At 44.2% G+C, this 22,246-nt stretch overlaps 1 protein-coding gene across 1 annotated transcript; it reads left to right on the forward strand.

The window, feature by feature from the left end:
• The first annotated feature begins 417 nt into the window (after window positions 1-417).
• CRP (C-reactive protein) lies at window positions 418-1,401 on the forward strand. The gene is made up of 2 exons (XM_007530601.3): window positions 418-567; window positions 744-1,401. Exons 1-2 carry the CDS (start codon window positions 504-506, stop codon window positions 1,382-1,384), a joined length of 705 nt encoding a protein of 234 aa, XP_007530663.1. The 5' UTR covers window positions 418-503; the 3' UTR covers window positions 1,385-1,401.
• The last annotated feature ends 20,845 nt before the right edge of the window (window positions 1,402-22,246 follow it).

A 22,246-nucleotide genomic window follows, 5' to 3' on the forward strand; every position in this document is an offset into this window, starting at 1 on the left:
TTTATTCCTATACTGTCATGAGTTTCCTTTGCTGTTATGGTAGAAAGTTTACAGCCAACATCTAAATTGGTTGCCCAATTATACATTTACGTCAATGTGTCCCAGTCCTCTGGGGTTTCCTTCTGTGAGGGACTTCCTGGTTGTTGTTGGGATGCGACCACACACCCCCCTTTCTCGCTGGTATTTCCTAGAATGCACTCCTAATACCTAAGTGTGAATCATTCAAGACATACACACAGCTGTTGGGACACCAGCTGGCATCCTGGTCCCTGGCATATAACCCACATCGACCACTCATTCTGCAATCTTTTGTTTTCTTTGCTTTTAGAGCTTTGATTTGAGTGTTTGAGGGGCAGTTTAGGAAGGTCATTTACCCATTGGCTGGTGGCTTGGACACTTGCAGATATAAGGTCACAGTGGAAGTGACTAGTACCAGGGATTTCAGCTTCCTAACAGCCTTCTGTAGACATTCTCTCCAGGAGACAACCTGATTGTGGGGAGCCATGGAGCAGCTGTGGCTGTGCTTGCTGGTCCTTGTCAGCCTTTCGGGTGCCTTCTCCCAGTCAGGTAGGTGGTGTGGGCTCCCAGGTGGAAGCCAGCTGGCATCTCTGGGAAGTGAGTAAGTTGTGGAGGTGAGACAGTATAGGGAAGTGGTGGCTTCTGAGCCTCCTTTCTATAAGGGCAGGTAAGACAGCTCAGTGTGCACAAGTTCTGCTGCTGACATTTCTGTTTTCACCCCATAGATGTGTACAAAAAGGCCTTCGTGTTTCCAGAGGAAACGGACACCTCCTATGTGACCTTGACTGCCCAGCTGCAGAAACCCCTAATGGCCTTCACAGTCTGCCTTTGGTTCTACACTGACTTGACCCGAGACTATAGCCTCTTCTCCTATGCCACCAATAATTCTAACAATGACATTCTGATCTACAGGGATAAGAATAGGGTGTACAGCCTGTCTGTGGGTGGGGATGATGCATACTTCTCACTCCCCAAGAACAACCCTGGCCCTGTGCACCTGTGTTCCACCTGGGACTCTGACTCAGGCATTGCTGAGCTCTGGGTAGATGGAGAGCCTATGGTGAGGAGGAGACTGAAGAAGGGGTATGAGGTGGGGACAGATGCCAGCATCATCCTAGGGCAAGAGCAGGATGCATATGGTGGAGCCTTTGATAAGGAGCAGTCTCTGGTGGGTGACACTGGTGATGTGAACATGTGGGACTCTGTGCTGTCCCCAGAAGACATCAGATCAGTTTATTCTGGCAGTATCTTCAGTCCCACTGTCCTTGACTGGAGGGAACTGCAGTATGAGATCCATGGGGATGTGGTAATCAGACCTCAGCTGTGGCCCATGGCTGAGGTTGCCTTAAGATCTTGTGCAGAATAAACCTGGTATCCCCTTGCTCTCTGACTCTGAGGTTCTTTTCTGCCACAGATATCACCAGGGGCCTGGGGGATGTCTGTGTCCCCTTTTCTTAATCTCGCTGGGCTAGCCTGAGGCTGTTTCTTCCCGGGCATGTGCTCTCTGGGTTGGAGAGAACTCAACCGGAGCCAACCTAGTGATGTAGGAGAGGAACAAGGAACTCTCATGGCTGAGCGGAACGCAATGCAATGCTGCCTCTATTGATCAGAAAAGAACTTCCTTTATACCTTCTGAAGCACAAGTGGCAGGCCGGAAAAGGAAATGGGTAGGTAGGGGGTGGAGAGGAGAAAAGAGTGCGAAAGTAGCAAGCTTCAATCTAACCAGTGGGGATTAAACCAATACCCTGCAGGCAGGGTGGGTGTCAGACAAAACAATGATTATGTAAATAGACCACAGTGTTAAGCAATGCAGGGGGCCTGGCATAATGACCAACAAATCTGAGTTATTCAGCACAAGGGACCAAGCTGGGACTCAAGCATCTGCACTGGTATAATCTCTTCAGTCTCCTCATGGCTGAGAAGCAATGCATTTAGTATCTGCATAGGTGCTTCCAAGGCTTAGGTGAAATTCCACTTGCCTGTGAGAGTTATTTGGGGCTCATGTTCCTCACCCTTCAGTTGGTATGAAGCAGGGATATTCTAGTTCTGCTTATTTGATCTGGATCTGATTAGAAGGTTCTAGAAGGCCCTTCTTCCTTCCAATCTGAGTTGGTCCTTAGCTGACAGACTATTGTGATTCTTCCTCACCGGGTCCTAGAGGATGTTCCAGTTCCTTCAGATACCTGGGAAGAATCAAGTTTGCTTTTTCCACATGGGTGTAGAAATAGGAACAAGGTTTTTTACTTAGTGGTTCTCCATCTTGGTGGGTATAACTGTGACTACAATGGAGGTGAGTTCATGGAACACACAGTTGCCTGGAGAGAAGGGACATCAGAAGAAATAACCTTGGTTGCACTTGATTTTGACAATCACCTGGGCCTGGAGCTGTGACTCTGGACAAATGGTGACCAGGGCAGACAGCACCCAGGACATGGTGTGGGGGTAGAAATTTGAGAGGGACAGCTGCTTCAAGGAGTCTGCCTAGATACAGAGAATCCTGAAGGGAGGGGCTCTAGGAAGAGACCTGACCCTCAGTATCCATTCCAGCAAAGAGAATTATCTCTCATGAAAATGAGATCAAGTCTCCTGTCTAGCAGAAACCTGCAAGAACAACGAGTCTAGCCCCATGTTCTTGCCTTTAGGCCTGTCTGTCTGACTTCTCCTCACTCCTCCAGGGTGGCAGACATGTGGCCCATCCAGGCTGGCCCATGCACCTTCTGCTGCCTTAGCTAAGATACACTTTCTTTTTGATAGAGTGAGAGTCAGAGGGGTGGGGAGAGAGTGGGAGATACAGAGAGAATGGGAGACACCTGCAGCACTGCTCCACAGATCATGAAGTTACCCCCTGCAAGTGGGGACTGGAGGCTTGAACTTGGGTCCTTGTGTATGTTAACATGTGTGCACTACCAGGTGTACCCAGTCCTTGAGAAACAGCCTTTCTGCTAGCCTGTGAATTCCATGAGAGCAGAGAACTTATTCTCGACTGGAATCCCTGTCTCCAGAATGGCAGGGGCTCCTAGCACATCCTCAATAAATATTTGGTGAATGAATAGCACCCTTCCTGCAGCAGGGAAGAGGTGCTTTGGTTGCCACTGAAGATGGAGGAATGCTTGCAGAGTGGGGAACAGGGAGTCCCTACTCTGCTCACGGAATAGCTGTATGGGTATAGCTCCTTTCTGCAGGAGGAAGCCGAGCAGAAAGTTTGTCCGGAGAGCATCAGAGATGGGGGGATGTACATAGTGTTGAAGGATCAATGAGGTGGGCAGTGAGGTCCATGTCAGCAAAAGTTAAAAGCTGGAGGATTTGAACTGACTCTCTGTCATACCCACAGTCCAAGAAATACAACTGGAAGACAAGACATCTTATTAGCATTTGCCCTTTCACGAGCTTTCCCTGGTGAGACTATTGCTCTAACATCTATGAAATGACACGCATATTACAATCCACACTGCACATTAATTTTTATTATATATCCCGACACAGCAGCCACAGTGTAGAAGTTGTTTTTATTATCCCCCCGTTTTTACTTATTTTAAGTTTATTCAAATACATTCAGCACTTAGGGGGGAAATAAAAATTGGCTATTTATTGTGATTAATATCCTAGCACACTAAAATCTATCCTGTTATTTGAGGAACTTCTAGTTTTGACAATGTCCCTTATTCTCTGAATATATCAACATTGAGGAGTTACTTACAATAGCATTCTCATGGGGGAGATAGCATTATGGTTATACAAACAGACTCTAATGCCTGAGGTTCAAAGGTCTCAGGTTCAATCTCCCACACCACCATAAGCCAGAGCTGAGCAGTGCTCTGGTACAAAAAATAGAAAAAAAAAATATATATATATATACACAATAGCATTCTCTTTTTTATTTTTTAATTTTTTAAAATATTTTTTATTTATTCCCTTTTGTTGTCCTTGTTTTATTGTTGTAGTTATTGTTGATGTCATTGTTGTTGGATAGGACAGAGAGAAATGGAGAGAGGAGGGGGAAGACAGAGGGGGGAAAGTGTCCCGACCAGCAGGGCGGTGAACAGGGGCTAGGAACCCAATGAAACCTGAAATGATAGGGACAAGAGACACGAAGAACGAGAGCAAGTCAAGTTTCTGATCAAGCTCTAAAATTTTATTGAGAATACAGGCATTATAAGGCTTTGGGGAAGGAGAGGGAATGCTGGAGGAGGGGAAGGGGGAGCAAACTTCAAAGCGGAATGTTCCTTGCAACAAATGGCAGGAACCAAACTGTGTGTTGACTCACTTGTGTTGACTCACTTGATTACTGATAAATGGTTTACCTAAGGGGAAATGGCCTGCCCAGGGGGGAATTAACATTTGTCTTGAGGGGTTCCGTTGTCTCAAAGCTTATCATCTATAAAGCAGAGAAATGGCTCCTGGCAGGAAAGAAAGACAGACACCTTCAGCCTTGCTCCACCGCTTGTGAAGTGATTCCCCTGCAGGTGGGGAGCCGGGGGCTCGAACCGGGATCCTTACACCAGTCCTTGCGCTTTGTGCCATGCTCACTTAACCCACTGCGCTACTGCCAGACTCTCAATAGCATTCTCTTTAAGACTTTACATTTTGCATAAGATGAAACCTAGCATACACTTTTGCCAGAGTTTGATATTTTAACATAATGTAGGAATTTTCTTGCTTTAAAACATGCTTTGAGTTGGGCCCAAAAATCTTAATATCCATTTACCACCAGGTTATGGAGAAGTAAGCAGTTTCGTGCATTTGTGCTGGGAGTGTACATTTTTAGAAGCTCTTAGGAATTTAGTCTGACAGTCGCTGTTACATTTTTGAACTTCTCATATTCTTTTCAGTAGCTATGCTTACAGAAAACATCTCACATCAGTAAAATCAAACGTTTATAAGGAAATATGTCAATGTCATTCATTACAGAGTTCTCACAGCAAACATCTGGTAAAAACACATTTGTGGCTGAATAAAATACACTACAACCATACTATGGAATATTGCCAGCTATTAAAATAAATCAATGAGTTGAATATATTTGTATTGCTTGGGAAAAATGTGGATGGAAGGTGAGTGTTCTTAGGCTAGCAAGTGAAGGAAAATTTCATTTCACAGCACAAAACATTTATGTGTGAATATGTAGATGGAAGGTATGTTGAATTGGTAGGTAGGTAGGTAGGTAAGTAGGTAGGTAGGTAAATAGGTAGATAGATAGAGGTAGGCCTTAGATGATAGGGAGAAAAAGAAGGTGATAGCCAGGGGGCTGGGTGGTAGTGTTGCTGGTTAAGTGCACATGGCATGAAGCTGGTTCACACTCCCACCTGCAGGGGGGTCGCTTCACAAATGGTGAAGCAGGTCTGCAGGTGTCTATCTTTATCTTCCCCTCTCTTATACTCCCCTACTCTCTCGATTTCTTTCTGTCCTATCCAACATCAACAGCAGCAATGGTAACAAAATGGGGGAAAATGGCCTCCAGGAACAGTGGATTCATAGTGCAGGCACTGAGCTCCAGAGATAATCCTGACAAAAAAAGAGAAGGTGATAGCCAAACAGGCGATAGGTGATTAGATTATTACCTAGTAACTGATGATAGCAAGACAGATGATAGATAATAGGTAGAAGATGAGCGATGATAGATAAGTGATTGCTAGGTGATTGATTGGCAGATAACTTTCCATGGGAGAGGTGCCCTCCTTTCAGAAGTGGGAAGACCCCCAATCAGCAGAAATAGGGGCAAGAAGTTGAGTGAATAAACTCTCTGCTCAGTTCACTGAGTTGGTCCTTCAAATCTTAATATTTAATCAAGTCTTGGCTCTGTTCTGCCCAAATTTATTACTTCATTGTCTAAAAGCCACAGAAGTGGATTGTTCTGATGATTCACTATGATTCATGTCTCCTGGACCTCTGTATGAGTGATATGAAATGTGGGGGGAGACAGTTCAGTGGTAGAGCACAGGACTTGCATGCACCATCTTCTTGGTTCAGTTCCCAGCACCACATGTGCCAGAGGTAAGCAGTGCTTTGGTCTCACTCATAAGTTTTTCTTTCTTTCTTCTGTCTTTTATTTCTTTCTTTTCCCTCTCTCTCTCTCTCTTTCTTTCTTTCTTTCTTTCTCTCTTTTTCCCCTTCCTTCTTTCTTTCTACCTTAAAAAAAGTAGCTCTGATGGTGGGAATTGCATGGAGTAGTATCCCTCTTATCCTATGGTTTTTCCAGCATTTCCTTTTTATAAAAAAAAGTAAAGCAAAAGATTTTTTCTCTTGCAAATTTCTTTCATGTCAGCTTATTATTAGACCAGGCAAAGGAGCCACAGGAGAATGCTCCCAACATTCCCTGGTCTGGCTGAGCCCCCATGCTCCTTGGGAAGTCTGGTCCACCTGCTGTCACTTTGGGAAGACTGTATATGGAGGAAGGATGACAGCTTTGCAACCTGGTTGGGAAGCCATTATGCCAGGGGAGTGGCCCTGAGCTCTGTTGTTGTGCAGAGGCCCCACACATGGAGGGAACCCTCAGCCAGTAACCCCTACGGAAGCTGCACTAGGTCACACTGCTGGAAATCAGGGTGAGTCAGAGAAGGAGCAGAGGGTGACAGCAAGAGACAGGAGACAAAATGACAAATTATGTGTGGAACCACTTCCCACCATATCTCATCCATGTGGACATTTCTATAATGTAGGAGGTGGTAAGGGACCCTGTGCCATCCACACAGCTACACAGAGACACAGGAGAGGACTCAGTTTCCATGATATCCATCTGAGAATGAGAGACAAGGATAATGACATTTGTCATCGAGGCAGATAAGCAACTGTTACAAGAGATACTGTGTTGGGAGATCCTGGGGACTTGTCCTGAGACATCTGCCATCCCTGTGCCCTTACACAGAAAAGACTGCAAGTCACAGATAAGTGAGCAAACGATGTATTGATGGTGAGGGAGTTTTAAGCGTGAGAGCCATGCAAATAGTGCTGTGTTGTATGCTTTACATTGGGTTCTAGTTCTCCCCCACCGAGAGAATTAGATCAGTCCAGTTAATTTCGCGGGCCCGCTTGGCCCCGCCCCTAGGGACCCGGCCAGAGTTTCAGAGTTCCAGAGTTGGAGAGGGTTCCTGAGTTCCAGAGTAAGAGAGAGTGCTTGCGCCGCCGCAAAGAGACAGCAGAGTTCTGTTTGGTGATTAGTTTGTCTTAGTTTATGAATCGTTGTTCATGAATAAAGAAATATAGCTTCCCTGCCCAGCCGTTGTCTCCGCATCTCTGTTACCCACCGTGAAGCTAGCCCGCCCGGCAAGAGCCTACAAATTTTAACAACAGTGCTGCACTGTGAATTTCCAGGGAACACATGTCTCTGCACCTGTCCATCCAATCTACATTTTGGAACCTTTCAGAGCCTGGCTCAAGTCATGGCTGGGGCCTCTGTCTTGTGGAGTTCTGGACCCAGTTGGGGTGCAGGGGCTTAGTGAGATGGCCCTGGAAGGGAGTAGCTTCATGTGTGATTAAGGATGGTGGGAGGAGTAATTGAGGTTGGGTGAGAGGAGGTAGCTCAGCATTAGAGCACAGGACTCACATGCCTGAGGTCCCAGGTTCAATCACTGGTGTTGCCAAATGACAAAGCTGAGCAGTGCTCTGGTCTCTCTCTCTCTCTCTCTCCTTCTCTCTTTCACTTTCTCTATCTCTTTCTCTATACTTCTGTCATTATCTTTCTCATTTTCTCATAAAAAAAATCTTCAAGGGGGAAAAACAGAGAGGGAGGGCAGCATAATGGTTATGTAAAGAGACTTTCATGCCTGAGATTCCAAAGTCCTTAGGAGGAGGTTCAATACCCTGCACTACCATAAACCAGAGCTGAGCAGAGCTCTGGTACAACAAACAAACAAAGAAAACAGAGAGGGGGCATTGTGGGAGAGAAGTAGCCCTGGGTGATTGGATTTGATCATGCTCGGGGGTTTGGTGGGCTTGGTCAACTGTGGAATATGAAGGAGCTTCAGGGAGGAGAATGAGGTGAGAGGGTATGGGGGTCTGGTCTGGTCTGAGCTTATAGTTCCTGGCAGACACAAAGGGGTACATTTTGGGGCTTCCCGGAGACTGGCTGGGATGGTGGGGGCTGGTGAAGCTATACTATGATTACTCTAGGTCAAGACATTTTATATTTATTTATTTTCTTTTTTTATTATCTTTATTTATTAGACAGTCAGAAATTGAGAGGAGAGGGAGAGATAGAGAAAGAGATACAGAGAGACACCTGCAGCCCTGCTTCACCACTTGCAAAGCTTTTCCCTGCAGGTGGGGGCTGGGGACTCGAACCCAGGTCCTTGCGCATTGTAACATGTGCACTCAACAAGGTGCGCCACCACCTGGCCCCGACATTTTATTTTTGTTGAAGTCAATTGATGATAAGCAAAAGCCATTATAAGAGCAAAGAAGCAGCAAAGCCGGAAGAGACTGGTGACAGCAGCTCAAACTGCATGGGTAGGACCTAGAAACCCAAAAGTACATTGAGGATAAACCAGGGAAAATGATTCATTGGGGATGGGAGATAGCTCACTTGGCAGAGCACGCACTCTGCCATGCTAAACCCTGGTACCACCTTGGAACACTATGGATGACACTGGGGGAATTCTATGGGTGGTGGATCTATGCTGTGTCCTCCACCCTCCACATTTAATTAGAGTAGGAAAGAATTGGTCTGGGGAGGCCACTCAACATTGGAATATTACATGTGAAAGGTCCTGGTGCCATACTAAAAAATAAATAAAAAAAGATTCCACTCATTACAGGGACCAGAGGTGTGCACTTCTTACTGAGAGCAAACTGTAACATCATATTGGACCCACAGCAGAAATGTCCTTAGCTTCTAAGTATTTGGCCTTAAAACAGTTGCAAATGTATCCTTCTCCATGATTTGTATTTGACTTTGTGTAAAATAATTTGAAAAGGGCCTTCCATGTGCTTAAACACACACACACACACACACACACACACACACACACACACACACACACCAGTGAAAATCCTGCTCATTGTTAGGTCATGTCAGAGAAAATGTCCTAGACTACTCTACTTGTCATTATCATGTTAAAGTCTCTGTAATAACTTATAAATAGCAGAACACACCTAAACTGTTTGTTCTTGCTTTCATAAATGCTCACTGCACCCATCATATACCCAAAAAGAACCTACAAAGCTAATGCCCTGACACTCCAGGGGCTAGTTCCCCAGGTGGGTATAGAAAGCGGGGTGTGGTTAGGCAATTCTTTGTGTTTCTGGTACCACCTGGTCCTGGAGTCCTGCTAGCCTCAAGCCTGTGTCCCCAGCTGATGGTAGGTCCTCCTATTTCTCAAATCGGTGTCCCCCTGTACCTGGCATCCTGATAAGCTAGACAACTAGGTTTTCCCCAGGGGTTTCTTCTATTGGTAGGGTGGACCCCACTCCATCTGAGTGAGAGAGCTAGTTGCAGAGCAGGAGCTACTATTCAAGGCAAAGAGCTTGATAATGCATTTTAGAAACAATCTTAAGGACAGTTTCAGCCTTAGTAGATCCAACTTCCTTTTTATATCACAATTATGTGTAACACCTCCTTATTATCCTGAAATGAAACCTGTGGATAATATACCCTGCCATTTGCATGCATTAAATGCCAGCAGAAGGCCGAGACTGGTGTGAAAAGGAAGGAAAGCAGCTGAGATGACGATGCAGCATGTTTCCATGTGGGGGTGCTTGAGCACACTACTGCAGGCGTAACCAAGCGTGTCCGGTCTACACATGGAATTACTAACTCAACAGCCACAGATCTGCCAACTCAGACATGACATGGCCATCTGCTTTTCTACAGTGGGCAATTCTTAGGACATTCTGAAGCTAACAAAGGAAAAATCTTTCCTCTACTATCCTGGTAGCCGCATTCTTTGAAAACTTAGCTTCGGGGAAAAGCTTGTAAAAGAGATTTATTTGGTGCTTATTTGTAAAGTAGACGGGCAAGTGGCCTATGGCTATGTCAGCAGGAAGGAATTTTCTGGTTACATGAAAGCCTGGGAGAACAGGGAGAGTCAGCAGGGACACTCCTGTGAGCAGGGCTGTCTTCAGATTGCAGAACCCAAGCTTTTGGGTCTGATATCCTCAAACTTGCAAAACCTCCAATAATCTGCCACCAAGTTGCAGGTGCTACTGTGACTACATACTGACTTCCCTGAGCAGATGACCTCACCAGTGTCCTGGAATTTTACCTCTCCAGAGCCCTACCCCCCTAGGGAAAGATAGAAACAGGCTGGGAGTATGAACTGACCAGCTAACACCCATGTCCAGCCGTGAAGCAATTATAGAAGCTAGAACTCCCACCTTCTTCACCCCATAAAGAATTTTGGCCCATACTTCCAGAGGGGGGAGAAACAATAGGGGAAGAAGGCTCTGAATCAGAAGGCTCTGACCTCTCAATTCTATCAGGATCTAGAGAGAGAAGAGGAAAAGGGAGGACATTTGAAAATAGTAACAGGTATAGGTGTGATTTAGAAAGGAAGAGAAGGCAGGAATACAGAAAAAAGGGGCACATATATAAAAATATAGATAATTGTAGAAATAATAATCCATATTTGTGATCTTGGGAGAACTACTGCAGTTTCCAATGCAGGGAATGGGGACACAGAAGTCTGGTAGTAGGAACCATGTGGAATTATAACCCCATTGTTTTATAATTTTGTAAATCAATATTAAATCAACAATAATAAAAAAAACTTGCAGCAACTAAAAATGTTCCACAAGCATCCCAAAGGTCTTTGGGAAGAGTTGCTTTATTTGGGTGTCCAGAAATCTAGTGACTGCTTCTTTATTTTTAAAGTACTATTATTATTATTATTATTATAAAAAGGAAACACTGACCAGAACCATAGGATAAGAAGGGTACAACTCCACACAATTCCCACTACCAGAATTCCACATCCCATCCCCTCCCTTAATATCTTCCCTATTCTTTATCCCTCTGGGAATATGGACCCAAGGTCAGTATAGAGTGCAGAAGGTGGAAGGTCTGGCTTCTGTAATTGCTTCCTTGCTGAACATGGGCATTGACAGGTTGATCCATACTCCTAGCCTGTCTCTCTTTTTCCCTAGTGGGGTGGGGTCTGGGGAAGTGGGGCTCCAGGACATATTGGTGGGATTGTCTGTCCAGGGAAGTCTGGTTGGCATCATGCTAGCATCTGGAACCTGGTGGCTGAAAAGAGAGTTAACATATAAAAGCAAACAAATTGTTGACTAATCATGAACCTAAAGGCTGGAATAGTTCAGATGATGAGTTGGTGGTGGGGGGGCCTCCATTTTATAGATATCTAGTAGGGTCTATTTTAGTTATATTCCAAAGGGCTGTGGCTATACTAGTTTTTTTTTTTTTCCTCCCTGAGCCTGAAACCTGATATGTAGGTGGATCCAAGTTATTGTCTGGGGAGATGATGTCATGGCTGGGAAAAGGACCAGAAAGCTGGATCAGGGAAGAGAGTAGCTCCCAAATATGGGAAAGGTGTATAAATATTGTTGACTGTAAACCCCATAGACTTGATCTGATCTGGGGCCTGTATTCATCTTAGGAACCTATGTGACCTCTGCATCCCTGTAGATCTGAGCTTACATTCTGTGGTCATGAGTAGGAAGGTTCTAAGCAGCTCCAATTTCAGAACTCATCTTCCTCAAGTGGAAGATAGACTATGTAGTCCAGCCTACCTTCAGAGGACTCTCTACCATTGTTGATCCAAGTTGAGGGCAAGGTCCTATGGGGGCCCACAAAGGGGTCTATTGTGTTGTTCCTGATAGAGATGGCCATTAAAAATGTAGAGAGGGATTTATTCAAGGTCTAGGCCCATCATGTCTGTTTGGGAATCTCAGGACTCCTCGAGTAGGGTCCCAGCTGATGGGGTGGCCTGATAATGACTAAAGAATCATCAATATAGTATGCCAGTCTCTTGCCCTTATTCAACTTTTGCAGTCCTTACTTTGATAAGGTTAACTTTGGAGTGAGTGAGGGAAGTATAATAAGAAGTAGGTGAGGAGAGTCTAAGTAGAAACTATGTCATTATGAACTTTATACTAATATACTGCAAACTATTGTGTACTTTTGCTTCCAGGTATATATTTTGCCCTAATTTATGGGTACATGTTAACATATGCCCTATCTCATGGGACCTGGTCTATATCTAGATTTTGGGACTTTGTTAGGAAGTGAACCACCAGGCTGTAAACCCCATCAAATTGATGTGATCTGGGGCCCTTACTCAGCTTAGTAGCCTATGTGATCTCTGCATCCTTGTAGATCTGAGCTCACATTCTGTGGTCATGAGTAGGGACGTTCCAAGCTGTTCCAATTTTAGGACCCATCTTCCTCAGGTGTAGCATAGAGTATGTTGTCCATCCTCCCTTTGGAGGATGGAACGTTCTCTGGTGTTGTTGATCCAAGTTGAGGGCAAGGTCCTATGGGGGCCCACAAAGGGGTCTATTGTGTTGTTCCTGATAGAGATGACTGGTAAAAATGGAAAGAGGGATTTATTCAAGGTCTAGGCCCATTATGTCTGTTTGGGAATCTCAGGACTCCTTGACTAGGGCCCCAGCTGATGGCGTGGCCTGATGGTGACTAAAGAGTCATCATTAAAGTATGACAGTCTTTTGCCCTTATTCAACTTTTGTAGTCCTTGTTTTGATAAGGTTAGCTTTGGAGTGAATGAGGGAAGTGTAATAGGACGTAGGTGAGGAGGGTATCTAGGTCTAAGTAGATACTATTTCATTATGAACTTTATACTGACTCACTACAGACTATTGTGTACTTTTGCTTTCAGGTATATATTTTACCCTAATTTATGGATACATGTGAACATATGCTCTATCTCATGGGATCTGGTCTATATCTAGGTTTTGGAACTTGTTAGGAAGTGAAACACCTGGAATGGAATTAGAGAATCCTATATAAAAGGAAAGGTCTCACCTGAGTAATGAGGCTGAACGGTTGACATTCCATGCCTGACGTCTCTGGACACAGTCTGAAGAGAAGCATGCTGAGGTGGTACTCGTTGCATTGATAAAGTTGGGATCAACAGATGCAACATCAATTGGTATGAATTGAGAGAAGCATGCAGGAAAGTGAGCCTCACCCTAGAGGTTCCAGGACTGGGGCAAATATAGGCTCTATAGAGGAAGTGGGAGGTTCCTTCTGTCATAGGGTTTAAGAAGGCAATAGATAGTTATTGCTGTAATCAAATTATTTGGCAATTGGGTTAACTTTGAAATATCCGTTTGTTAGGATTTGCTGTATCATACACAACATCACCATAATTTATGTCCTTTGACATTATTTGTATATAGTTGTGCCACCAGCTGCTTCTGTTCTCCCTGGTCTAAGCTTTTAAGAGAGTCAGCATTTCAAAGACTTAGCCTATGGTCTGTGCATTAAAAAGTTTGAGATATTCAATCAATTTTTCCCCTATCACATTAATTAAATAGTGATTTATATGACTACAAATTAATAGGAGTGAACATAAACACCATTACCACCATCAAAAGACTGTGTCCCATTCCATCCTTCCCCTCCCTTCTCCCCCCAGTGAAGCTGAACACCCACCCTCACCCTCAACCCAGAGATTTTTACTTTGGTGCCCTACTCCAAACTCTGTCAGATCCTGCTTTGAGTTTCCCTTTCTGTTCTTCTTTCTCAACTTTAAAAAAAAATTTCTTTATTGGGGAATTAATGTTTTACATTCGACAGTAAATACAATAGTTTGTACATGCATAACATTTCCCAGTTTTCCATATAACAATACAACCCCCACTAGGTCCTCTGTCATTCTTTTTAAAAAAAATTTCTGGGAGTTGGGCTGTAGCACAGCGGGTTAAGCGCAGGTGGCGCAAAGCACAAGGACTGGCATAAGGATCCTGGTTCGAGCCCTGGCTCCCCACCTGCAGGGGAGTAGCTTCACAGGTGGTGAAGCAGGTCTGCAGGTGTGTCTATCTTTCTCTCCTCCTCTCTGTCTTCCCCTCCTCTCTCCATTTCTCTCTGTCCTATCCAACAATGACAACAACAATAATAACTACAACAATAAAACAACAAAGACAACAAAGGGAATAAATAAATAAAATAAATATTAAAAAATTTCTTTATTGGGGAATTAATGCTTTACATCCAACAGTAAATACAATAGTTTATACATGCATAACATTTCCCAGTTTTCCATATAACAATACAACCCCCACTAGATTCTCTGTCATCCTTTATGGACCTGTATTCTCCCCCCTACCCACCCAGAGTCTTTTACTTTGGTGAAACATGCCAATTCCAGTTCAGGCTCTACTTGTGTTTTCTCTTCTATTCTTGTTTTTCAACTTCTGCTTTAGAGTGAGATCATCCCATATTCATCTTTCTGTTTCTGACTTATTTCACTTAACATGAATTTTTCAAAGTCCATCCAAGATCAGCTGAAAATGGTGAAGTCATCATTTTTTCCCCCTGCATTTCTGATGACGATTATTTCAAACTCTTTACTCACTCCTGTGATTATTTCCTTAACTAGTGTTTGGATGTTGACCTCATTATTTTGTGCTTCACCCTTTTGGGGGGATTTCAGATGGACTCTTGTCCTGGTTCATTTCTCCAATATTTCTTCTTGTTGGTTTAACCATTCTATAAAGTATGTTATGAGGTCCCCTTCTCAGTACTTTTCAAATTACTGATCACTCTTGCATGGATTGACTTGTGTCTAAGTAAGGTAATTAAAGGGTTCACAGTTGTGGAAATTGACAGTTGTTTCAATAGTATTTTAATCCCTGAGTTGGAAATCAGTGGCTTAAAAGCCTGAAGGCTTTTAAACTATAAGTAGGCTTCTAAGCTTAATCATTGACTCCTGACCAAGAGATAAAGCAGGTTGTGGCAGAGACAATCCAGTGGTTATGCAAAGAGACTTTCACAGCCCCACTGCTAGGCCACCAAGGTATAGATCTTCTCCTGAGTTTCCTGGTTAGTTCTCTGTCCCCTGGTTCCAGTACAAGGCCTTCCTGCTGCTGCTCCAGATTCTGAGGGCAGTAGCAATGGAGACACACAGTTGCATTTGGTGAGTCTCAGGGGAGTCCTCTCCTTCCTTCGGGTTTCTTTTTGTTGGTGAAACAGACTGTAGGTGGTGTCTCAACTGGTAAACTGCCTGACTGTTAGCAGCCACTTAACCTCTGTAAGCCACACGTGTTTGCACTCACTGGTGATTTGGTGGGTTCCTGAAGTCGTTCTAGTCCTGTCTTTTTGCGGTCCCAGGTGGTCTCCCTTAGCATTCATAGTTGAGCCGGGAGAGGAGAGGAGAGAAACACAGCTGCTGTTACTCCATAGCCCCACCTCCGGAAGTCTCTTTCTCAACTTCTGTTTATGAATGGGATCATTCCATACTCATCTTTGTCTTTCTGACTTAGCTCATTTAACGTAATTCCTTCTAGCTCTATCCAAGATCAGTCAGAGAAGGTGGGTTCATTATTCTTAATAGCTGCATAGTATTCCATTGTGTATATATACCAGAGCTCTCAGCCATTCATCTGTTATTGGGCACCTGGGTTGCTTCCAGATTTTAGCCATTAATGAATTGTGCTGCTATGAACATAGATGTACACATCTTTTTATGGAGTCCTTGGGGTATATCCCTAGGAGAGGAATTACTGGGTCATATGGAAGGTCCATCTCTATCCTTGTGAGAGTTCTCCAGACTGCTCTCCACAGAGGATGGGCCAATTTACATTCCCTCCAGCAGTGCAGAAGGGTTCCTTTGTCCCCACAGCTTCTCCAGCATTTGTTGCTGAGTATATTATTATTAATTTTTATAAATAAAAGATCTATTTCGGGGGTCGGGTGGTGGCGCAGTGGGTTAAGCACATGTGGTGCAAAGCGCAAGGACTGGCACTTCACAGGTGGTGAAGCAGGTCTGCAGGTGTCTATCTTTCTCTCCCCCTCTCTATCTTCCCCTCCTCTCTCCATTTCTCTCTGTCCTATCCAACAACGAACAACGTCAGCAATGGCAATAATAATAACCACAAAGAGGCTACAACAAGGGCAACAAAAGGGGGAAAAATGGCCTCCAGGAGCGGTGGATTCATGGTGCAGGCACAGAGCCCAGCAATAACCCTGGAGGAAAAAAAATCTATTTCTTTTAAAATTTATTTATTTTGGGTGGAGATGGAGAGAGATGAGAAAAGAATTAGAGAAGGAGAGACACTTGCAGCATTCCTTCATTCTTTGTGAAGTTCCTCCCCTTGCCCCCCCATAGTTGAGGACCAGGGGCTTGAACTGGGATCTTTGTACATTGTAATGTGTGCACTCAATCAACCACCACTTGACCCCAATTACTATTAATTTTTTTATTGTCACCAAAGTTATCACTGGGACTTAATACCTTCATGACAAATCTACTCCTCTTTATTTTACCCCCCCCCCCTTTTGGGGTAGAAACAGAGAAATTAGAGGGGAGGGAAGGAAGAATAGAGAGGGAGAGAGAGATAGAAAGAAAAAGAGAGACATTTGCAGCACTGCTCCACCATTTATGAATCTTCCTCCCTTCAGGTGGGAACTGGGGGCTTGAACTAGGTCCTTGTGCATGGTAACACGTGTACTCAACCACCTGGCCCAGAAACTTCCTCTTTTTGTAGAGGACTTCTTAAAGCTCAGGGGTAGTTTTTTTTTTTTTTTTTTCAAAATTGCAGGGTGATCAGGACAAGTATGGGGGCTGAACCCACTCTTGCCATATCCCATTCTGTGCTGTCTCCCAGTTGAACCCACCTACACTTTGGGTATTGAAGGAACAGCTTTATTTGTGAATGGCTAGAAAATTTAGTGTCATTTTCAAACTGTTTTTCACTGAGAACCTTGAAGAAAAAGATTGTTTGGAAAGATTTTTTGAGTTGGGTTTAAAGACCTTCACAAGCTGGCTAGTGGACTTGCTCATGCTTCCCACATCTGATTTTAACTGTAAAGTCCAAGACCCCACAAATATATGAAATAACACTTCCTTTAAAATGTACGGAGACATCTGTATTTTATCCAACTCACAGGTGCTTGCAATTAGAGGATGAGACAGAGCAGAAGTTCTTTAAAGAAAAGCAACCATCTCAGGTCTCACCTTCTGCCTCTCATCCCACTCCAAGGAGGCAGCCCCCTTTGAACTTTTGAAATTATTTATGTTTTTTTTTTGTGGCAATTATATCTTCAGAAGTCATCCATGGTTGTCTCTGCTCTTGTCTGTCATTTTGAGGTATTGTATATGGATTTCTTCTTATGATAATGGTAGAGTCGCTTCACCTTAACTACACACACACACCTTCAGTGTATGAGTGACACCAGTGTCTAAGTCAGTGGCACTTTGCCATGTTTGCTATACTTCACAGATGCTGTTGAAGACACATTGTAGAGAGTATAAATTACTGCTTTTAAAAAAATATTTTATTTATTTATTGGGCAGAGACAGACATCACAGGAAAGGGAGAGGTATCGAGCAAGAGAGAAAGAAAAAGACCTCTGCAGCACTGTACTGCCTCACCTCTCTTGAAGCTTCCCCCCTGCCAATGGGGACTTGAGGGTTGAACCTGGGTCTTCGTGCATGGTAACATGTGTGCTCAACTTGGTGTACTACCTCCTGGACTAGAGTCCTCACTTCACACTCAACCAGAAGGAAAGATGGACCGTCCCTTGTTCCTATTCTCCCCTTCTCACCTTACTCTTTTGATCTGTTATATTTTTGGAACACTACATATGATGATACTTACACTCTTTTCCTAACATAATCAAAAGTGATGAGTGTTGCTTGCAGATTGGGCTCCAAAGCTGAAACCCCAGCGTGCCTATAGGACTGTGATTTTTGTGCATATTGTTTGCTATGCAGCCAAATTATATGCTCTGATTTGATTTGATTTGCTTCTTCTCCTTGGAGCTCCTATTGATAATTGCCTTCTTTTCTTGTATTGTCTGCCATTATGGGCCACAAAGATATGGCCAAACCACAGCTTCTGTATGGCTCCCCATTCACCCTCCAACCACTGCACTTCCCTTGGGAAACCAACTCTCTTTTCTCTCTCTGTTCATCTCTGATTATTGGAGAGAGTTGTCTGTTTGAGCCTTCCTGCTCTCCTAACCCCAGAGACTGGCATGTGAGTTCCTTGAATCTTTAAGTAATTTCCCAGGAAGAGCACGATCTTGGGAGATAAAAGCTTTTATTCTGCTCCCTTGTTGGATTGATAGCAAACTCCAAGTTGAAAATATTTTTCTGGCTTTATTACTATGGAGGCTTTTATCTTTTGAAATTCATGTGGATCTGCCAAGGCTGGTGTCAATTTGCCTTCATTATTGAGTGAGCTTTTTTTTCCTCTTGGGGAATTTTTAGGTTTTCCTTTGTACCCTGGGTGTTATAAAATGTCAAGAATTTGGGACTTAGTGTGCGTATTTTTTTCTATTCATTATAGTTTATACTTAGTGGATCATCTTAGACTGGGAATTTGTTTGCCTGGTTCTGGGAACTTTTTATTTTATTTCTTTAATAACTACCCACATTCTAAAATGTATGTTAGCTTGATTCTGGGAATCTTGGTTGATGTTCTTAGGCTTCATTTTCTGTCCCTGGATGTTTAGGCTTTTAGAAGATTGTCTTAATTTTATATTACAGTTCTTTATTAATCACTTTGATTTGATGATTATATATTTTATTTGTAAGTGTTCCTGTTGTTGTTTCTCTGGGTGACCCTTTGTCATAACACTGTTGAGGAAGTCACCAAGAAGATATAAGTTCTGTGAGGTCAGAGGGGTGGAGGAGAGTTGTCCCAGAGCAGGACCAGGAGGTATGGGCTGGAAATGGGTACAGATAACTACTCATGTAGATCAAGAAAGCTGAATATGGACCCCAGATCAGATCAAATCGATGGGGTTTACAGTCGACAATATTCATACCCCTTTCCCATATTTGGGAGCTACTCTTTTCCCTGATCCAGCTTTCTCGTCCTTTTTCCAGCCATGATATCATCTCCCCAGACAATAACTTGGATCCACTTATATATCAGATGTCAAGCTCAGAAAACAAACAAACAAAAAACCAAAAACACTAGTATAGCCACAGGCCTTTTGGAATTTAACTAAAATAGGCCTACTAGATATCTACAAAATTGACTCCACCCCCTGCAACTCATCATCTGAACTATTCCAGCTTTTAGGTTCATGATTAGTCAATAATTTGTTTGGCTTTATATGTTAACTCTTTTTTTTTTTCAGCCACCAGGTTCCAGATGCTACCATGATGCCAACTGGACTTCCTTGGGCAGATGATCCCACCAATGTGTCCCAGAGCCCTGCCTCCACAGAGCCCTGCCAAACTAGGGAAGGAGGGAGACAGGCTGGGACTATGGATCAATATGTCAATGCCCATGTTCAGCAGGAAAGCAATTACAGAAGCCAGACCTTCCACCTTCTGCACTCCTAATTACTCTGGGTCCATACTCCCACGGGGTTAAAGAACAGGAAAGCTATCAGGGGCGGGCATGGGATGTGGAGTTCTGGTGGTGGGAATTATGTGGAGTTGTACCCCTCTTATCCTATGGTTCTGGTCAGTGTTTCCTTTTTATAAATAAAAATAAAAAAAAAACCAAGAAAAGTATGGACTTTGCTTCCCTGTCACCTCTAGGTCTGGAATGCTGCCCATCTTTCAGTTAAGGGGCCAGTTTTGGGATTCACATGGGAACTCCAGATTGAACTTCTCATGGGAGACAGTAGCACGGCTCAGCTCTGGCATATGGTGATGCTGGGGATTGAACCTGGGGCATTTGGGACCTTAGTCTTGAAAGTCTGATGGGCTTCCTCTTTGACCTCCCTAATGCTCATCTTTTATTAATTTCATATTCCTCCCCAAATGCAGAAGGACACTTGATTATGCATTACATAAAAAAGTCTCATGAGAAAAAGTCCTGTGTGTGTGTGTGTGTGTGTGTGTGTGTGGCCTCTAAGCGGGGGCTCCTCAGAAAGCAGAACCCAAAGCATGCCTATAGCTCGGAGCCCTGGTACTCTATTGTCTCAACTCCCACTGCTATCTCTGTTTTGGTCCATATCTTCAGCAAGGTGCCCATTGCTGTATTTTCATTTTTGGCCTGTATGTAAAATAACCACCTGCCAGTCATTCTAGCCAAAGGACAAGGGGGAATCTGGGGGCCACTGATAATAGTTCTGGGGGGAGCTCCCAGGAGGTTCTACCTCCAGACCCAAGGTGATCCCTCTCTCATACACTCCAGCGCAGCAGGCCCTCTGCCTGGTTTCACAAACTTCTGTTCTGTCCTTCTTCCAGTGATGCCTGGAAATAATTCTAATCATCACATTTATAAACAAGGTTAAAACAAATTTTCCATTATTCACAGCATTTTACACTAAGATGAAAGAAATCTATACGGCAGATTTCTAGATGGTAAATTGCAGTCAGTTGCTAGTCTTAAGGGTGGACAAGGAAGTATAATGATGGAGCTCTCTCCAACGATGGATAAACTGGATCCTACACCTTTGACCACTGTCCCAGTATAGATGCCACAGAAGCCACACCAATGATTAAAACAGAAAGTCTGGTATAAAGAAGTGTTAAACTATTGTCACAAGAGATAGCACAGCTGGTGAAGCATGTGCCTGACTGTGCATGAGGAGCCGAGTTTGATTCCTAGCATCACAAAGGAGCAACATGATGGCATCAAGGGAACTTAGAGGGTGGAAGAGTGGGGCGGTGATGTCTCTCTCTCTCTTCTCAAGTATATAGGACAAATAACTGGGCTGGGGAAGTCACTCGGCAGTGATGTGCACATGAGAGGCCCTTGACTCATTCCCTGCTGCAGCATTAAGAAAAGAGTAACTAGGAGGCTGGTTGGTAGTTTACCCAGTGGAGTACACACATTACCATGAGCATGCACATGAGTTCAAGCCACCAGTAGGAATGAAGCTTGAAGAGCAATGGAGCAGTGCTGTAGCTATCTCTCTTTTTCTGTCTCTCCCTCTCTCTGTCATCCTTTATTAAAATTTGAAAGAGGTAGAAGAAGAAAGAGAGGGAGAGAGAGAGAGTGAGAGAGGGAGAGAGGGAGAGGGATGGAGGGAGGGATGGAGGGAGGGATGGAGGGAGGGAGAGAGAGAGGAAGGGAGGGAGGGAGAGAGAGAGGGAGAGAGAGAGAGAGAGAGAGAGAGAGAGAGAGAGAGAGAGAAAGAGAAAGCCACCAGGAGAAGTGGAATCATGTCATGTAGGTACTGGGACCCAACAATAAAATGTATCAATCAGGTTTGAAGTTGCATCATAGCAGAAGACTGTGGGAAAGGAGGGGGTGAAGAGGGCTTTGGGGTCCTGGTGCATGATGGTGGAAAAGGACCTAAGTTGGGGACAGATGGTGGTGCAGTGGGTTAAATGCACATGGCACAAAATGCAAGAACCGGCCCAAGGATCCCAGTTTGAGCCCCTGGCTCCCCACCTGCTGGGGAGGGGGTCACCCCACAAGCGGTGAAGCAGGTCTGCAGATGGTTTTTCTCTCCCCGTCTCTGTCTTCCCCTCCTCTCTCAATTTCTCTGTCCCATCCAACAATAATGACAGCAATAAGAACAACAATAACAATAACAATGATAAACAACAAGAGCGACAAAAGGGAAAAATTAGCCACCAGGAGCAGTGGATTCGTAGTGCGGGCACTGAGCCCCAGTGATAACCCTGGAAGGAGGAAAAAAAAAAAAGGACCTAAGTTGGATGTTGGAGTGTTGGCAGATGCTTACCATGGGGGAGATGAGAAATAGTACATGTGTGCCTCTAACTGTCCTGTAAACCACTAAGTTCCCAATAAAATGATAGGGAGATATGAGAGAGAGAGAGAGAGAGAGAGAGAGAGAGAGAGAGAGAGAGAGAAAGAAGAGAACATAAAGGTATAGGGTGATGGCAGTTACCTCAAACAGTCACATCTTTAAGTGAGTGGGGCACCGTGAAGAAGCTGGAATAGTAAAAATTTAGACAGTTGAGAGCAGGGTTCTTGATTTCAGGAAACTCAGAGTGGATATAAGGTGGGATAGCTGTTCTGTGAGCTTGGAGGAGAGGCCCTTGGGTTATAGCAGCTTGGAGCTGGGGACTCCTCTGGTTAGTGACGGTTCTTTGAGTGGGATGGGAGGGACAAATCTTCACAGGGGTGGGGGGAGGCTGGAGACAGCAGGTGAGGCAGGTGCAGGCTGTGCTGAGCTGGAAGGGAGACCAAGTGGCGAGTTCAGTTCCCTTTCATC

This window comes from Erinaceus europaeus, chromosome 9, assembly GCF_950295315.1.
Source record: "Erinaceus europaeus chromosome 9, mEriEur2.1, whole genome shotgun sequence".
Lineage (NCBI taxonomy): Eukaryota > Metazoa > Chordata > Mammalia > Eulipotyphla > Erinaceidae > Erinaceus > Erinaceus europaeus.

Coding starts and splice junctions, on each gene's coding strand:
- CRP (XM_007530601.3), top strand. CDS start 504: ATGGAGCAGCTGTGGCTGTGCTTGCTGGTCCTTGTCAGCCTTTCGGGT. Junction 568..743: donor GGGTGCCTTCTCCCAGTCAG/GTAGGTGGTGTG, acceptor TTCACCCCATAG/ATGTGTACAAAAAGGCCTTC.